We start from the raw sequence: 15,623 nt of genomic DNA, 5'->3' as shown, positions 1-15,623 counted from the left end.
CCTCTGTACATCAAAACCAGCCACAGTTCATTAAAAAAGCCAAGCTCCCTATCATCTGTTATTTAAAGAACATCGCTGTTCTAGAAAACTTCGGTTTTTTCCATTACATAAACGAAACGTGACTATATGATATTTCGTCTCTTTTATTATTCTACAATGACTTTATTGTGACTAAAATGTGAGGCTGCCTTTACTACATTTTTCTCCTGATAACATACTTTGCCTGCAGGAAAAGTATGTAAAATAATATATATAAATTATGTAAAATTTAAAAATTTTGTTTAAAATTAAAAAAATATTTTAAAATAGGAATCCGAACCGAAATGTGCAATTTGTTTAAAATTAAAAAAATATTTTAAAATAGGAATCCGAACCGAAATGTGCAACCCTGGGCCAGCTGACGATTAGGGTAATTAGATCAGTTCAGCTATATGTTTTTTACATGACACTGCTGAATGAGTGCAACAGGGATGCATGATCACACGTATATGAGTGTAAAGAGAAAGTGGTGAGGATTGTCACGCCGCCTATGGCGCGTTCACCAGTTTTGAATGTTTAGGTACAACAGTCACCGACGCAAAACCGTGTCCCGAATTAGCTGATACGACCTATCTTATGAGAGCGCAATGTAAAAAACATTGTATAAACCTACTAGTAACCAATCCTAATATTTTCACTAATACACACGCAAAAATGTCCCACTTAGTACGGGTTGCCTTGAAAATTCTACTACTAAAATCACACTTGGTACGGGTTGCCTACTTATATTCTACTACTAAAACGTCCAAATGACACAAATCTGCTATAGTGTGTTGCCGTGTTGAGTTTTAAAATTTATAACTTTAAGAATGTTTTTATTACATATTCAAATATTTTTCGGTTCTTATAATTCGTAAAGATTAAATTTACATAGTATTATTTAAACTGTTATTTATTGCATTGAAATATTATTTAATGTTTCTAATGTTATCAATAATATTATTGTGGTCGGTAACGCGCCTATCTTGCAACCTGAGGAAAAGCAATAAATATATAAAACCCATTTGTTTCGATAACATTCTTGAAAGTTTTCATTATTATTTCCATTACGAATAAATGTTTATAAGCAAATTGTTAAACTACATCCTTTTATTTAATTTTTTATTTAAATATAATTAATTAAAAAATAAACTTGAATATATTGAAAATATTCATAAAATAACTCAAAAGCACAGTCGAATACAATTATTTATAAATAGGTAAACTTTTTTTAATAGTTGATTTTAGTTTTGAACTTTTACATTAAGAAAAATTATAACGAAAAAACTAAATGTGTGAAACATCGTGTAAATCGTACAAATAGAACAATGGCAACATTGGGGAAATAAAAACATAAGAGAACAACTGATTTCTGCGTTGCAACTACGGGCATAACTTTTGACAAAATTGGTTTGATACGGGCGGTAAGTAAGAAAGTGACTTTCCACTCATTGTACAAGTAGATTTACACAATGATTTCACTAGTTTTTTAACCACTTTTGCTGGCAGGGCAAAAGATTCAACACAATTACACATTTTTTCTTCAAGCACCAACCAATTCAACCAATACCAACGCACACCTTTGGTATACTTATTTTTTTAACTAATTTCAAATATACGAAACAAACCAACCGTGCTAAGTTAAGAAAATTATGTATATATTTTTATAAATGTATTATTAACTATCATCTTTTTAATATTAATAAAGCCTACATGAAAGGGCCAACATTCTTACGCTACACTGTCTCGTGGACTGTTGATGACAAGTTTTAACTGGCAAAACAAATATTTGTCAATAAGTTTTGTAATCTGTGAGATTTCCCGTTTTTAATAACACTGCCACAAATTGATTTTATTTGCATTATGCTGCGTGAGAGGTTGCATTTAACGTGAGATCAAACAATTAAGATCATTATTAGGGATTCGGTTATATTGATAGCAAGTAACGGTACTGTTGACTGGCTTTCAGCAATTGTATTCTTACGTTACATTGCTGTTTCTACGCAGCTACTTTCGAAAGCATGCCTTCAGTTATGATTACAATAATTTAGTATAGGTTTAAATATTTGTAACTTAGGGCCGTTTTCTCAATATATGCTTAAGCGCTTAATTAGAACTATATCGGCAACATGTTGAAAAGTGGTTTTCTTAATATATGGTTAGCAACGATCTCTCAGTTAAATTCTGTTAAATTTAACCGAAGGAAGGAGTATTGGTTAGTTTCTAACCAGAACATGAAATGACAGCTGTCAGTTGTAAAATCTATAAGGAAAATCAACTGCATAGACGGCGTTCGGACCGGGACTGTTTTGTCGGTCATTATCTTTTTGTATATATATTTTGCATTTTAATTTTTGAAAATAATATAAATATTCTCTTGAAACCAAGCGCTGTTGCAACCATGAAAGGAATTTCAACGGTCTCTTCGTCTTTCTTCGTCGTCCCCTCGCCTACGAAAAGCGGTTTAGGCGGCAAAAAGAGTCCTCGTCTGAACATACACATAGGCTTATGACGTTTACACTGTTCTGCATGCTCACAATGCAAGTTTCGTGAACTGTTTTCTCCAGACATTCACAATAATCAAACTATATGTAGGTAAGCGAACCACAACTTGGTGAAAACGGTTCTGGCAGTTAAAGCTATTAACCAGTTAACCTACCAGCGGTTAAGGATAATATTCACCGAATATTGAGAAAACGACCCTTAGTTTGTAAGAAAATAAATAATAAGAATATCAAGTTAAAACTTTTGTTGGGAATTTTAAAAATATTTTTAATTACGTATTTGAAAATGCAACCCAGCGTGGGCTGAGGACTAAGGAAATTAGAGCAGTTCAGCTATATTTTTTTTATGACACTGCTGAATGAGAGCAACAGGGATGCATGATCACACGTATACGTACGTGAAAGGAGAAAGTGCTCAGCAAAAATCAGGACAACATTATGTGCTAGGACAAGATCACGATACGTTGTAACCAACACTAGTAACCGAAGTGGTCTAAACAAATGGTTTCATTAACATTGCGATGCCATAGGACATGACCAACTTTGGTCATTCCCACATTCCCATCATCACAATTCCCACAGCAGCCGGTTCTATGTTACCGGAATTGACCCGGATTTTAAACGGCCAAGGGCTGTTATTTCGGCGATATAAACCTGTTTGGATCGATAAGTGTTAGTTTAAGTTTGTCGTCATTAGAGCAACGTCTAGCAGCAGGGTTGCTCCGTATCCTCTTGACCCGTGCTGGCATCGAGTCTAACCCGGGCCCCGAGGAATTCCTTTGCTGCATATGCGCTAAAAGGCTCCATCCAAACTCCTCCTCGGTTAGGTGCCATGCAATGGATGGAGCCATCTTAAGACCTGCTCAGGCCTTAAGACCCATAGGGAGTGGACCACGAGTTACGTGGCCCCAAGCTGCCAACGCAATACTGCGACACCTTCCTCAACGGATGTGCAATCTGACCAACCCCCCCTCTACCTTCATTCCGCTCCAAATCCTCGTGCGAGAACTACTCAGCAACTCCTGATTCTACGCACAGTCTTTTCCGTGTGTCAGACTGTATTACGCCGGAACGTCACATCAGTCAAGTGCAACTCTAGCACTGACTGGTGTCCCTTTCTGTCGTGTTCAAATCGTCTAAATCCATTAGCCCTGACGGAATAAGCATTCTGATGCTAAAACATCTAGGCTCGACGGGAGTAAGCTACCTCACCAAGGTCCTCAACTTGTCGATGTCCACTTTTCAAATACCCGATGTGTGGAAAGTCGGAAGAGTGGTCCCACTACTGAAACCTGGAAAACCCGCCAACAAGGGCTGTCTTATCGCCCGATAACTCTCCTTTCCCCAGTAGTGAAGACACTTAAGGCCTTGCTACTCCCGACATTCACCCACCACCTGAGCCTAGCAGATCATCAGCATGGCTTCCGTAAAGTGCACAGTACCACCACAGCACTTAGCGTCATAAACGCCCAGATAGTTCATGGCCTGAACCAGAAGCCACCCTACGAGAGGACGATCCTCGTAGCGTTGGATTTGTCAAAAGCTTTTGACACAGTCCATCACACAACGCTACTTGAGGACCTAGAATAATTAACGCTCCCTCCAGGGCGGTGTACTATGAACTACCTGAGCGGTCGGCATTAATCCGTACTGTTTCGAGGTCAAAACTCCAAACTTAAAAGAATTAAACAGGGGGTTCTGCAGTGTGGAGCCCGAACTATAGACAAGCACTGACCGCCATTCACAGTGGAGCCATCAACACATGCTCGAGTCGCTTCGCGAAACCAGAGTGACCCTCGCGCAACTTCGTTTTTGATATTCTAGCAGGTTAAACTCTTACTTATCCAGAATAAATGTGAAATGAGTCTCCGCATGATACTAACCACCTCTTTGCATGCCCAATAAACCCAACTCATCTAACACCCTTTCCCCTATGGTCCGACCCCGTCGAAAGAGCTGGTTTCTTGGGCCTCCCGTTAGATGACCTCGAAGACAACCAAACTATTACTTATCATACAAGCGGGGACTAGATAACCGTTATAACAGCAACAGCAACCACGTTTGGTTCAACGCTGCATAACATGGGACCTCCAAACTACTTTGTTTAGTCAAACCTATACTCTAGTACTTGCAATAGACCATCAATTATTATGGTATTATTGGACCACGTTTTTGACTAGTAATCGGTAACTAAATACAGCGTTGCCATCTTTGTCTTTGTCCAATAAAACAATTGATTTTATTGTCATTGTTTTTTTATTAATTATAATACAATTTTTTATATAAATTATATATATTGTGGATGAGAGTATTTATTGAGAGTGGTTTTATTTTTATATCTTTTAATATATAAATATCATATCCAAAACCCCAAGCGAATCTTTGTGTGCCATAGTGCCCTTTTGGATGTAAATATAAATGATAATTTTATACTTGTACCATTTAATATATTATACCGATAATATCATACTGCTCTTCACCATTTATATCTGTGTTGATTATAACAGATACCACAGTTTCACGACGTAGGCAAGGACGAGCTGGCAGCAGTTCGCCCCTGTTGCAGTAGTGAGGTATCTAGCTAAGGTCAGGCTTCCTATCTGGGTGTTCGATACTCTTAAATAGTGCAGAATCCAGATAGGAGGTCTTATTATGGTAGGAGGTGTGTAAATCAAGGTGTCATGCGATCCGTGCCGAAGATCAACCCAGCTGGGGGCTCTTAAATATCCCAGTCTCGCACGAAGCTTACGAATACCTGGGGCTTTCCACCTTTAAAAAGGCCGGAGGGAGCGAGTTGTTTCCAGAGGAGAGCAGCGTTTGGCACGAGCTCGACAAAAGTCAATTCGAGAACAGGAGCGAAGCTTGGTCCTGGAGCAAAGGCAAAAACTAAAGGTGCAGAAGCCAAGACTGGCGCCAAGAAAGCAACAGCACCGGAGGCAGCCCTGCCAACTTGGCATCGGAATCGGGATGCGAAGTCGGGGAAGATCCAATGGAATCCTCGAATGATGTGGAGAACACTGAGCAAGGTGAGTGTACTTCGGGGTATGAGCTTGCAGACAGAGTCTCTAAACTTTCCACTGAGTGTGAGCATTTAAGCGACTCTTAAGAAGACGCAGAGAAGACACTAATTAATGCGTCTTCTCCAAATTAATCAACACTACAGCAAACTAGCGTATCTAGCTCTAGTTAACCGTATGTCAGAAGAACGGCCTGACTTCGTCTTCATTCAGGAACCATGGGTTAATGGAGGGCGTATTTGCGGTCTAAGGACACCGGGGTATAATCTATACGTGGCTGGCTGCATATGTAAGGCTAGGACATATAATCCTCGTTAAACAGTTCACATATTCTTGTCGTCAAGCACTATAGGTGTCTTGTCCATTAACGAACAGTAAGGGAAGAGTTAGGCACCATTGGTGGTCTCTCATACTTAAGAACATGCAGAAAGATTGCAGGAAGCAATTCAATTTTACCAAATTATCCCAAAGAGAAGAAGAGTGGGATAACTATTATAACCTTCTACGGTCATATAAAAAGGAGGTAAGAAAGGCAAAAATAAATTCGTGGAAATCTTTTTGTAATGACATCGAGAATACGGCAGAAGCAGCTCGACTTAGAAAAATAATTACACACGATGATAAACAGAGCATCGGATACCATCAGAAGCCAGACCACAGCTGGACGGTATCTAGTGAAAAGACTCTAGGCCTACTAATGGATACTCACTTCCCAGACAGTTCCGAGAACCACATAAGGGAGCATGTACTGGAGAGTGAGCTTCAAGCCTTATAATCGCCGGGACCAGATGGATTATTCCCGGCTCAGTTACAGCAGTCCCTAAGCTACACAATAAACTGGTTAACAACCATGCTTAAAGGAGCACTGCAATTAAACTATATTCCCTCGGTATGGATGGAAGTCAAGGTGATATATATACCAAAGGCTGGTAAAAGCTCACACATTAATCCAAAGGATTTTAGACCAATTAGTCATTCATAATTTCTTTTAAAAACACTAAAGAGACTAATAGAAATACATATAAGGGGCAAACTAAACCCAGGAAAAATGGCAGTTTCGCAGCAAGCGTATTCTAAGAAATCCACAGAAACGGCATTAAGCTCAGTGGTAGCAGAGATTGAAAAGTCTCTGGAGATAAAAGAATACACCCTCGTAGCTTTCCTTGACATAGAAGGTGCTTTCTATAACATCCAGCCGAAGGCCATATTGAGCGCGCTTTAAGATCTGGACATCTCTGAGCCTCTCCGGAAATTAATTGAACAGATACTCTGGGGCAGGTCAATTATTTCAACGCTGGGAGCTTCAACGGTGCGCAGATATGTCTGAAGGGGTACACCCCAAGGAGATGTGTTATCTCCACTTCTCTGGATCTTGACAATGAATAAAATGCTTGTGGATCTAGAAAAGGAAGGGGTACATGTTGTGGCCTACGCTGATGATGTGGCAGTTTCGGTTAGAGGCAAGTTCCCGAATACCCTCGCTAGCTTTATGCAGACAATATTAAACGATATTAATCGATGGGCCGTATCATGTGGACTGAATTTAAATGCTAGCAAGACAGAACTAGTATTATTGACAAAGAAACACAGTACTCCAGAAATCGCGCCGCCATCTTTAAATGGCACCAGGCTAACGATAGGAGATAAAGCAAGCTACTTGGGACTAATTTTGGACAGGAATCTTTCTTGGAAACAAAACTTGGAAGCGAGGGTAAAAAAAGCAGCTACAGCGCTTTACATGTGTAAAAAAATGGTGGGGCCCAGATGAGGACTGACGCCTCGGGTAGCTCACTGGCTCTACACAGCAATTGTAAGCCGATCATGACTTACGGTATATTAGTTTGGTGGCCAATTACAGAAAATAAATAGCGATTAGAAGCATGGAAAGTATACAAAGAGCAGCCAGTATTTGCATCAGTGGTGCGCTCAGAACTACGCCAAGCCAGGCACTCAACGTAATTTTACACTTACTGCCAACAGATCTGTTTTGCAAGCAAAAGGCAGCGAAGTCACCTCTGAGACTGAGGGAATCCTCCCCACTAGTCGCCAGTAACAAGGGGCATTCTATAATACTCAGGAAGTTCTCGTTTCTCCCCATAACCACGGATTTTCGCAATCCTACAGAGCTGAATCTAAATCCGGTTCCCAATATTGCCTTCCCCTCCAGAGAGGAGTGGGAAAGTGGCGTTGTGGACAAAGATGCAGGGATAAGCTTCTATACGGATGGTTCCAAACTGGATAGCCGAGTAGGCGGCGGTAGCTAAACTAGCTACCAAAATCGCCTTCCGGTTACCAGACCACTGCAGTGTCTTCCAAGCGGAGGTCACCGCAATTAAAGAAAGCCTTCTTGTACTGACAAGAAGTGCGATCACATCAAGAAATATATTTGTATATACAGACAGCCAGGCGACTTTAAAATATCTGATGTCTCATAGGATTTCGTCGAAGACAGTAAAAGAATGCCATGATCTTCTAACGGATCTGACATCCTATTTTACGGTAAACCTGCAATGGGTCCCAGGACACAGTGACATCCCCGGAAACTGTGTAGCAGATGAACTAGCCAGAACAGGCCCCACCCTACAACTAGATCCTGGTAAGGAGGACATACTTGTATATATGCCTCTGGCTACTTGTAAATACTTAATCGATAAACCTGTCATTAACATAGCCGAGTGTCAGTAGAATCAGTCCCTGACATACTCAACTAGCAGGAAAACGTGGCATGAATGGAATATGAGCCGCATATGCCGACTGTTAAAATTCAAGCGGAATGATATAAGAACTCTAGTAGGAGTACTAACAGGCCACTGTCTAATGGGCAGACATGCAAGTAGACTTGGTACGCCATATAACGACTATTGTGGAAGCTGTCAGGAAGTAGAAGAGGAGGAGACCATTAAACATCTTCTATGCGATTGCGCAGCACTATACAAGTATAGGAAAAGAACCACAGCCATCGGTCGTGGGTTTCTTAACCCCGGATAAAACTTGTCTCACTGATGAAGTTCATCAGAAGTACGGGGTGGTTCAGAGAGGAGCCAATAGAGTGAGGGGACCACAGTTCCGGGGGTATCTCTAGATTATTATGGCAACTGAAGCTCTTCGTCTGGAATGGATGGTGTTTTGACTCCAAGTACGCCATTCACTAAGAGTGAGTCAGTGGAGCTGTTAAGGGCGCGGTCGTATGAAGAGTCAAGGAGCATTGGCTGTCAAATATTACACCTGAAATCTTACGGTTATTGACAGTCGGAATTGAAATGCCATCGACTGTAATGTTTAGATCCAGCCTGTACTCCTTCGTTCAGTTAGTAAATATAGTCGCTGTGGATTTCGTGGGGGAGAGTGTTAAACTCCTTGCAGAAAAAAAGCGAGCATATGTCATCGATTCCTTTGCTCGAAGTCAATTCCGTGTAATAATCAGCATACGAGGTGATGGAAATTCGATCTGGTGGTTGGGGGGAGTATTGTTATGTAGTAGATTAGATTAGATAGTGATTGAGGTATGCACCGCGACCTATGGTCTATTGTGCCCTCCCCTAAGTCACAGCGACTCATCTAGCCCTAGCGTATTGATGAATTCCAATATACTGCTAGGCGCCAATGAGGCGATGCGATCCCTGTTTGGAAACATGGATCCCAGGGCCTTGACTCTACGTCTGCAGACAGCTGTGCAGTCCATTAGTAGGTGTTCTGGGGTTTCCGACTCCAAGTCGCAGAACCGGCAGTTTGCGGAGGAGACCAAGCCCATGTTAAATAAATGCTTGTTAAGCCTGCAATGTCCGGTGTAGAACGCGACCAGAAGTCGAAATTTGTTCCTCGGGAGATTGATTAAGGTTTTAAACCGTCTGAGGTTATAGCCCCCCATTAGCAACTTGGCATGCCGCATGCCATGAAGATGTTGCCAATGTCTCTCCCTGCCTGCTCTTTCCTCTCTACGGAGCAACTCCTTAATGGTATGTGGACCCACCGCTATGAACGGTTCTGGTCCTACCATGTTTGTAGAGGCTGCAGAGCGGGCCAACTCGTCAGCAAGTTCATTTCCTGCTATACCCCTGTGACCAGGCACCCAGATGAGGTGCACTCTGTTGAAACTTGATAGACTGTTCAGCCGTTCTATACACTCCTGCACTAGCAGCGATTTGACCTCAAAAGCCGAGATCGCTTTAAGTGCCGCCTGACTATCGCTGAGTATGGCGATGCTCTTATTGCGGTAGTCGCGTTGGAGGTTTATTTCTACACACCGACTTATAGCATATACCTCCGCCTGGAATATGCTAGGAAAACTTCCCATGGGAATGGAGAGCTTGGTGCGTGGTCCTGCGACCCCTGCGCCAATCCCCTCCGCCGTTTTCGAGCCGTCGGTGTACCACTTGATAGTACTGTTCTTTAGTAGTAGGTCCAGCGTGGAATCGTTCCATTCTGCCTTGCTACCAAGGGTGACCCTGAACTTCCTAGTGAAGCTTACTGTTGATGCTGTCCCTTGGAAGAAGGGCCAGTGGCATTGCGTCACTTAAGGCCCTCATCTGCTGGGACGAGATTACCTTCCCTTTGCCAGACCCTTCTGCTGAGATTTGAAGCAAGGTCTGTTTGGCCGTCTGCTCGATCACTATATGTAGCGGTGTTAGCTCCAGCATTACTTCCAGTGCTGCAGTCGGACACGTACGCATCGCGCCCGACGCGCAGATACAGGCAAGTCGTTGCAGCCTCGATAGTCGAAGTCCTACCGAGGTCTGCGCTGCTTTGGAACCCCAGGCCACCGCTCCATATGTTATGATCGGTCTAACAATCATGGTATACAGCCATCTGATAATCTTTGGGTTGCAGCCCCATGATTTCCCAGCAAGTCGATTGCATACCATGAGCGCTTTCGTAGCTTTGGCTGCAGTTAGGTCCACATGCTGGTTCCACCGTAGAGTGGAGTCCAGCGTGAGGCCCAGGTACTTTACCGTGCTGGCCATCTCCATCTCCGTTCCACCTAGGGATAGGTTTCTGAGGCCTGGCAGCACCCTACGTCTGGTAAACGGTATGATTGTAGTTTTGGAGGGGTTGATGTTTAGGCCAACCCCACTACACCATTCCTTTGCCAGCCTTAATCCCCTTTGTACAATATCGCAGAGGGTGTCTGCGAATTTACCCCTAGCTAATATAACAATGTCATCCGCATATCCCTGACAGCGGATTCCGTTGCTCGTTAGCAGCTCGAGAAGATCGTCTACAACTAGGCTCCAAAGTAGGGGGGATAGCACTCCACCCTGTGGGCAGCCTCTTGTTGTGCCAAGGCGAATCTTCGTGTCGCCTACTGTGGTTTCGGCAATCCTGGTGCTCAGTACCGCTTCAATCCATCTGCGCACCGGCATCGCCACACCTCTTTTCTCCAGGGCCTTTGACACGCTCTCGTGTGACGTATTGTCAAAGGCACCTTCGATGTCAAGGAAGGCGCATAACAGCACCTCACCCCCGTCAAACGAACTTCGGATCTCTGATGTCAGCTGATACAGAGCAGTATTGGTTGATCTGCCTGCTCTGTAAGCATGCTGCGTCGCGTGTAGCGGTGCAGCTTTTAGCACCTTCGATCTAATTTCGTGGTCTATGATCTTTTCCATGCTTTTCAGTAGGAAGGAAGTTAGACTTATTGGTCTGAAGGATTTTGCCAACGAGTAGTCTTTCCTTCCTACTTTGGGTATGAAGATCACCTTTGCAGTGCGCCAGGGTTCCGGGATATACGCCAGCGCCAGGCTATCCCTCATCAGCCGAACAAGGTGGGGCAGGAGGACCTGCCCCCCCTGTTGCATGAAGGCTGGAAGGATGCCATCCGCACCCGGAGACTTATATTTTTCGAAAGAGGCCACAGCCCACCTAATGGAGTCCGCCGTGAAGAGCTGTTTTGCGGCTGTCCAATCTAGGCGAGTTGGCTTTCGTTCGACTCTTGGTCGAATTAGGTCCTCTCGAATTGTTTCTGGGAAGTGCGCACGTAGAAGGGTCGTGGCTCTTTCTTCCGCGCTGGACGTATAGGTCCCATCCGGTCTTTTAATTGCTAGAACTGTGCCGGTCTTGCCCCTAGCCAGAGCCTTGTGCAGCCTTGCAGCCTCTGGCGTTGAGGAGACACTTTCACAGAAATTTCTGAAGCTCTTCTGCTTTGCTGACCTGATCTCCTTGTTGTAAGCAGTTAGGCCGCACCTATAGTTCTCCCAGTCCCCGGTACGCTTAGCCCTGTTAAATAGCTTGCGTACCGTTTTCCTTAGATCTGAGAGGCTTCTTGACCACCAGGGACAGCTGCGGTTCTTGGTGGTCGTCTTTAGGGGGCAGCTACTGTTGTATGCTTCTATAATGGACTGATTTAGCGCAGACAACCTGCTCTCCAGTCCAGAAGCAGTGGCACTGCCGTCAAGCTGCCCCCTCCTATTGAGGTTTATTTCAAGCGTATCCTTAAAGGTGGCCCAGTCCGTGTTTTTGGGGATACGCCTGGGAGGGGGTTGCCTAACCTCTACCCCTAGTGCGAACCTTATGATGCGGTGATCCGACATGGAGGGTTCCGATGACACTCTCCACTGCCCGATCAGCCCTGTCATGAGCTCGTTACCAAGGGTGATGTCAAGCACCTCCCTTCTTACGCTGGTTATAAAGGTGGGTTCGCACCCCACGTTTACAATACTTAGATTACTACTTACTATAAATTCAAGTAAAGACTCACCCCGTGCATTGCAGTCCGTGCTGCCCCATTCGGTGTGATGGGCGTTGGCATCACATCCCATGACAAGGGGCAGGTTGTTCCTCCTGCAGTAATCCACGAGGCTCCCGACGGCCTCTGGGGGTGCTGTCATCGTGTCTCCCGGAAAGTAGGCCGCTGCCAGGACGAAGTCCGCTCCTTCGTTACCTTTTGCCTGCACAGCGACCAGGTCTTGTGTTAGGAACTCTGAAATACAGAAGTAATCAATATCGTTCCTAATTACTATACAAGTTCTGGGTCTCTCGCATGAGAGATCCCAGATTACCTTGCTGTTCACCAGTTTGAGGCCCCTGACCTCTCCTTTGTAGATCCATGGCTCCTGGATCAGTAGAATGCCCAGACCGTCCGCTGTGAACCTGCTCGCGATGACGGCCGAGGCCGACGCCGCGCGATGCAGGTTCACCTGGGCAATTTCGATATGTGGATCCATTAGAGGATCGGTTCCATGAGGAGCTCCTCATCTTCACCGTCCTCCGCGTTTCCACCCGCTAGGTCCCTGAGTCCCTCGAGAAGCTCTTGCGTGGAGGGTAGCGCCCCCCCTTGTTCGCCAGCCTTCTCCGTAGGGACCTTCACCGTGGTTTCGGCAGTTGCCGCCTGCTCCGCCGTGCTGATGCCGGGATGAGTCGCACCCTCATCAACCTGCATTTTTTCCGCCGCTTCATTTTTGGTGACCGTCTTGGGCTTAAATGGCCTCAGGACCACCGAACTGAATCTGTAATTCAGTCGGAAGCTCGCTCTCCTGACGAATTTATACGACTCGTCGTCGATGCAGAGATTGAGCTTCCACCCTGAATCCTCGACCGTGCTGGTAACTACTTTCCAGGCCGATATACTTAGGCCCTCGTTCTGGTTCTGTATGAGCCCGAGAGCAAACTCATATGGCTTACCTGCGCACCTGGGGAGAAACACTGTCATGCTGTGCATGGGTGGTATGTCTTCCCCCTTTTTTGCGCAAAGGACGGGGCCCTTCCAGCCTTCCAGCCTGGGAGCGATCTCCCTTAGCCAGTCGGCAGACCTCTCGTCCTTGCAGTCCACCTGCAACATGCCTCCTTTGAAATATACTCCATGGAATGAGGCTTTATATCCGGATCCTCTGTATATTTCCTCCATGAGCAGATCTTGGAGCACAGTGAGCTCCTCCGACCCCAGTGTCTCCGCCGGGTAGTTTAGAGGCAGCACAGCCATGCGAATGCCTTTGAGAGCATCCGCATATCTGCGCTGTCCCTCCACCACTCGGGGGGGGTTTGGGGCGGAGTTGTTGCCTCCGGTCCCCTCTGCGTTGCTTCCTTTCTGTCGCTTGGTGTTTGGCGGCTCCTGTGGCGTTAGTTGCCCACTCTTGCGCTTTGCGGCTTGGGTGGTCGAAGGCGCTGCTCTTTCGCAACCACGCCTTGCGGCCTGAGTTGCGTTAAACGGGCGTTGGCTTCGATTACCGCTGCTCTTTTTACTGCTCGTCGCGGTATTGCCACCCTTCCGCTTCTCCGAGACAGGGGAGGCATTGTTTCCTCTCACCCTGTTGCGCGCCAACTTTTCGGCTTCCTCCGGAGTCTTCCCCTCCTGGAGGTGCCTGAGGTACCATTTAAGGCTGGCACCGCTCATGCCTTTTCTCCTTGGATCGTCCTGTCCGCCAGGACTCCCATTTGGTGGTAGAGGGGGTAGTCTGCCTCCCCTCTTCCGCTTTCGTTTGCGAACCTCCCCGGTTGATGCCCGTTCCGTGTCGCCCGAATCCGAGCAGGTGATCCTGCTCGGGGGAGCCTCCTTGGGGTTCGCTTTTTCAGCGCCGGCCGCAGTCGATGTCACCTGCTGAGCGCCGCTGCACGAGGGCATGTCGTCATCGTCCTCCCTTGCATGCTCCTCGAACAGCGCCCGCTCTTCTGGCGAAAGGGCGTCCAGGAAGCTAAACTTTTGTTTAGCCCCTGAAGCTCCCTTACCTGCACTGGCGCTGGTCTTTTTAGTCTTGTCCTTGTCCGTTTGCTGTTGTTGTTGCCCGTTTGTTTCCGTTGTTAAGTTTTTTGTTGTTTGTTTTGTTGTCTCCATTCTGTTTCTTACGACCTTAGGCTCGACATGGCGAGCCGTCCGGTCTACGTTTTGTAAGGGGAACGCGAAAGTCCACCGCGCCAGAGCCCCATGACGCGGTAAGGCCACCGTTACTTCCCAATGCGGCCCGGTGTTGGGAAGGCTCCGTTAGAATACAGCCGAATTTACCTCCTGGCTGCAAATCATCCAATGGGCACGGGAGTCGCATAACACCCTGGATTAGGAGGTGGCAGCTCTTGGTTGTCGCACGCATGCGGCTTCTGACAACCCGTGTGAGAGGTGCTGGGCAGCACTTCTCGCATTGGTTGGGAGATGCCGAGAATGCCTTGCGACTTAAGCCCCTGCACCACGGCAAGGTGCCTGCCATTCGCAGGAGTTGTTATGTAGTAACTAAACAGTAACGGGGAGAGAACACCACCCTGCCGAACCCCTGTTTAATTCTTCTTAGTTTGGAAGTTTGAGCTCTAAACAGTACGGATGATTGACGACCACTTTGTCAACCCGGTCGTCATGTTTCTTTGGATTTGACAAGGCATTAACAGTATTCAAAAGCTTACTCACACCGGTGGAGAGGTTGCAAGACTTCAAATGCTCTACCCATTTTGTCCGCTTGTACTGATTTACCATGTGCCAAATCTCCACATTGAGATCCCTTATTCGAGGATCGCAGGGATCGGCATGGCATAAGGTGTCGCGCTCGTTAGCTAAAATAGCTGCTTCGGCTGGGAAATTATGGCGGAGCTCCGAGATTCTTCCAGCCGGTATGAAGCAGCGATCACCTTGCCTACGTCCGTAGGAATGGGTAATGCGGTGAAGGTGCTCTCGTCAAATTCTGTGAAGCCGACCCAGTTAGCTTTGTTGGAGTTAACGAAGGTACCGTTGTCCACTGATATAAAGAGGTTTCTCGATCGAGATAATTATGGGAGATGGTCTGATGCGTGGGTTAACATAGGTCGCCAGGTTATGCTATTTATTTATTTATTAAGCGATGGCAATATCCTGCGAGCTATTACAGGGGCCCATAATTTTGGTGGGGACTTCGTCATTCGTTGTACAGAATGTCGAATAATCTATCTGGATGAAATGATGCGAAACTCTTTGATTCGAGAGAGAGCTGTCAAAACCTACATTTTTTATAACAATTGTCAATCATGCCACTGTCGAAAGAAAATGGATTGGTTATTATAAAAAAACTTTTGGGTATTTTGCATTTCGATATTATTTTAAGGTGCTCCTTTCCCGAGTATGCCTATATAATGCATATACATCCCTAAATACGTGTATTCATATTATAAAATTTTTAAAATATCATATAACATA

At 45.5% G+C, this 15,623-nt stretch overlaps 1 protein-coding gene and 1 long non-coding RNA gene across 2 annotated transcripts; one reads left to right on the top strand and one right to left on the bottom strand.

Annotated features, from left to right (window-relative positions):
- Nucleotides 1-1,223: 1,223 nt before the first annotated feature.
- Nucleotides 1,224-1,752, top strand: LOC118679888 (uncharacterized). The gene is made up of 2 exons (XR_004975421.2): nucleotides 1,224-1,442; nucleotides 1,504-1,752. It is a non-coding gene; the product is annotated as an uncharacterized lncRNA (long non-coding RNA).
- An 8,241-nt stretch (nucleotides 1,753-9,993) lies between these two features.
- On the bottom strand, nucleotides 9,994-14,303 carry LOC118682784 (putative 115 kDa protein in type-1 retrotransposable element R1DM). The gene is made up of 3 exons (XM_070108466.1): nucleotides 12,737-14,303; nucleotides 12,535-12,672; nucleotides 9,994-12,455 (listed from the first exon to the last, which is right to left on the bottom strand). The coding sequence occupies exons 1-3, from the start codon at nucleotides 14,301-14,303 to the stop codon at nucleotides 9,994-9,996; spliced, it is 4,167 nt and encodes a 1,388-aa protein (XP_069964567.1).
- Between the last annotated feature and the right edge of the window lie 1,320 nt (nucleotides 14,304-15,623).

This window comes from Bactrocera oleae, chromosome 4 (assembly GCF_042242935.1).
Source record: "Bactrocera oleae isolate idBacOlea1 chromosome 4, idBacOlea1, whole genome shotgun sequence".
Taxonomy (NCBI): domain Eukaryota; kingdom Metazoa; phylum Arthropoda; class Insecta; order Diptera; family Tephritidae; genus Bactrocera; species Bactrocera oleae.
Note: the sequence above shows the minus strand (reverse complement) of the source record. Positions and strands in the feature narration are given on the sequence as shown.

Coding starts and splice junctions, on each gene's coding strand:
- LOC118682784 (XM_070108466.1), bottom strand. CDS start 14,303: ATGGAGACAACAAAACAAACAACAAAAAACTTAACAACGGAAACAAAC. Junction 12,673..12,736: donor GGGTGGAAACGCGGAGGACG/GTGAAGATGAGG, acceptor GAAATTGCCCAG/GTGAACCTGCATCGCGCGGC. Junction 12,456..12,534: donor TCAAACTGGTGAACAGCAAG/GTAATCTGGGAT, acceptor TCTGTATTTCAG/AGTTCCTAACACAAGACCTG.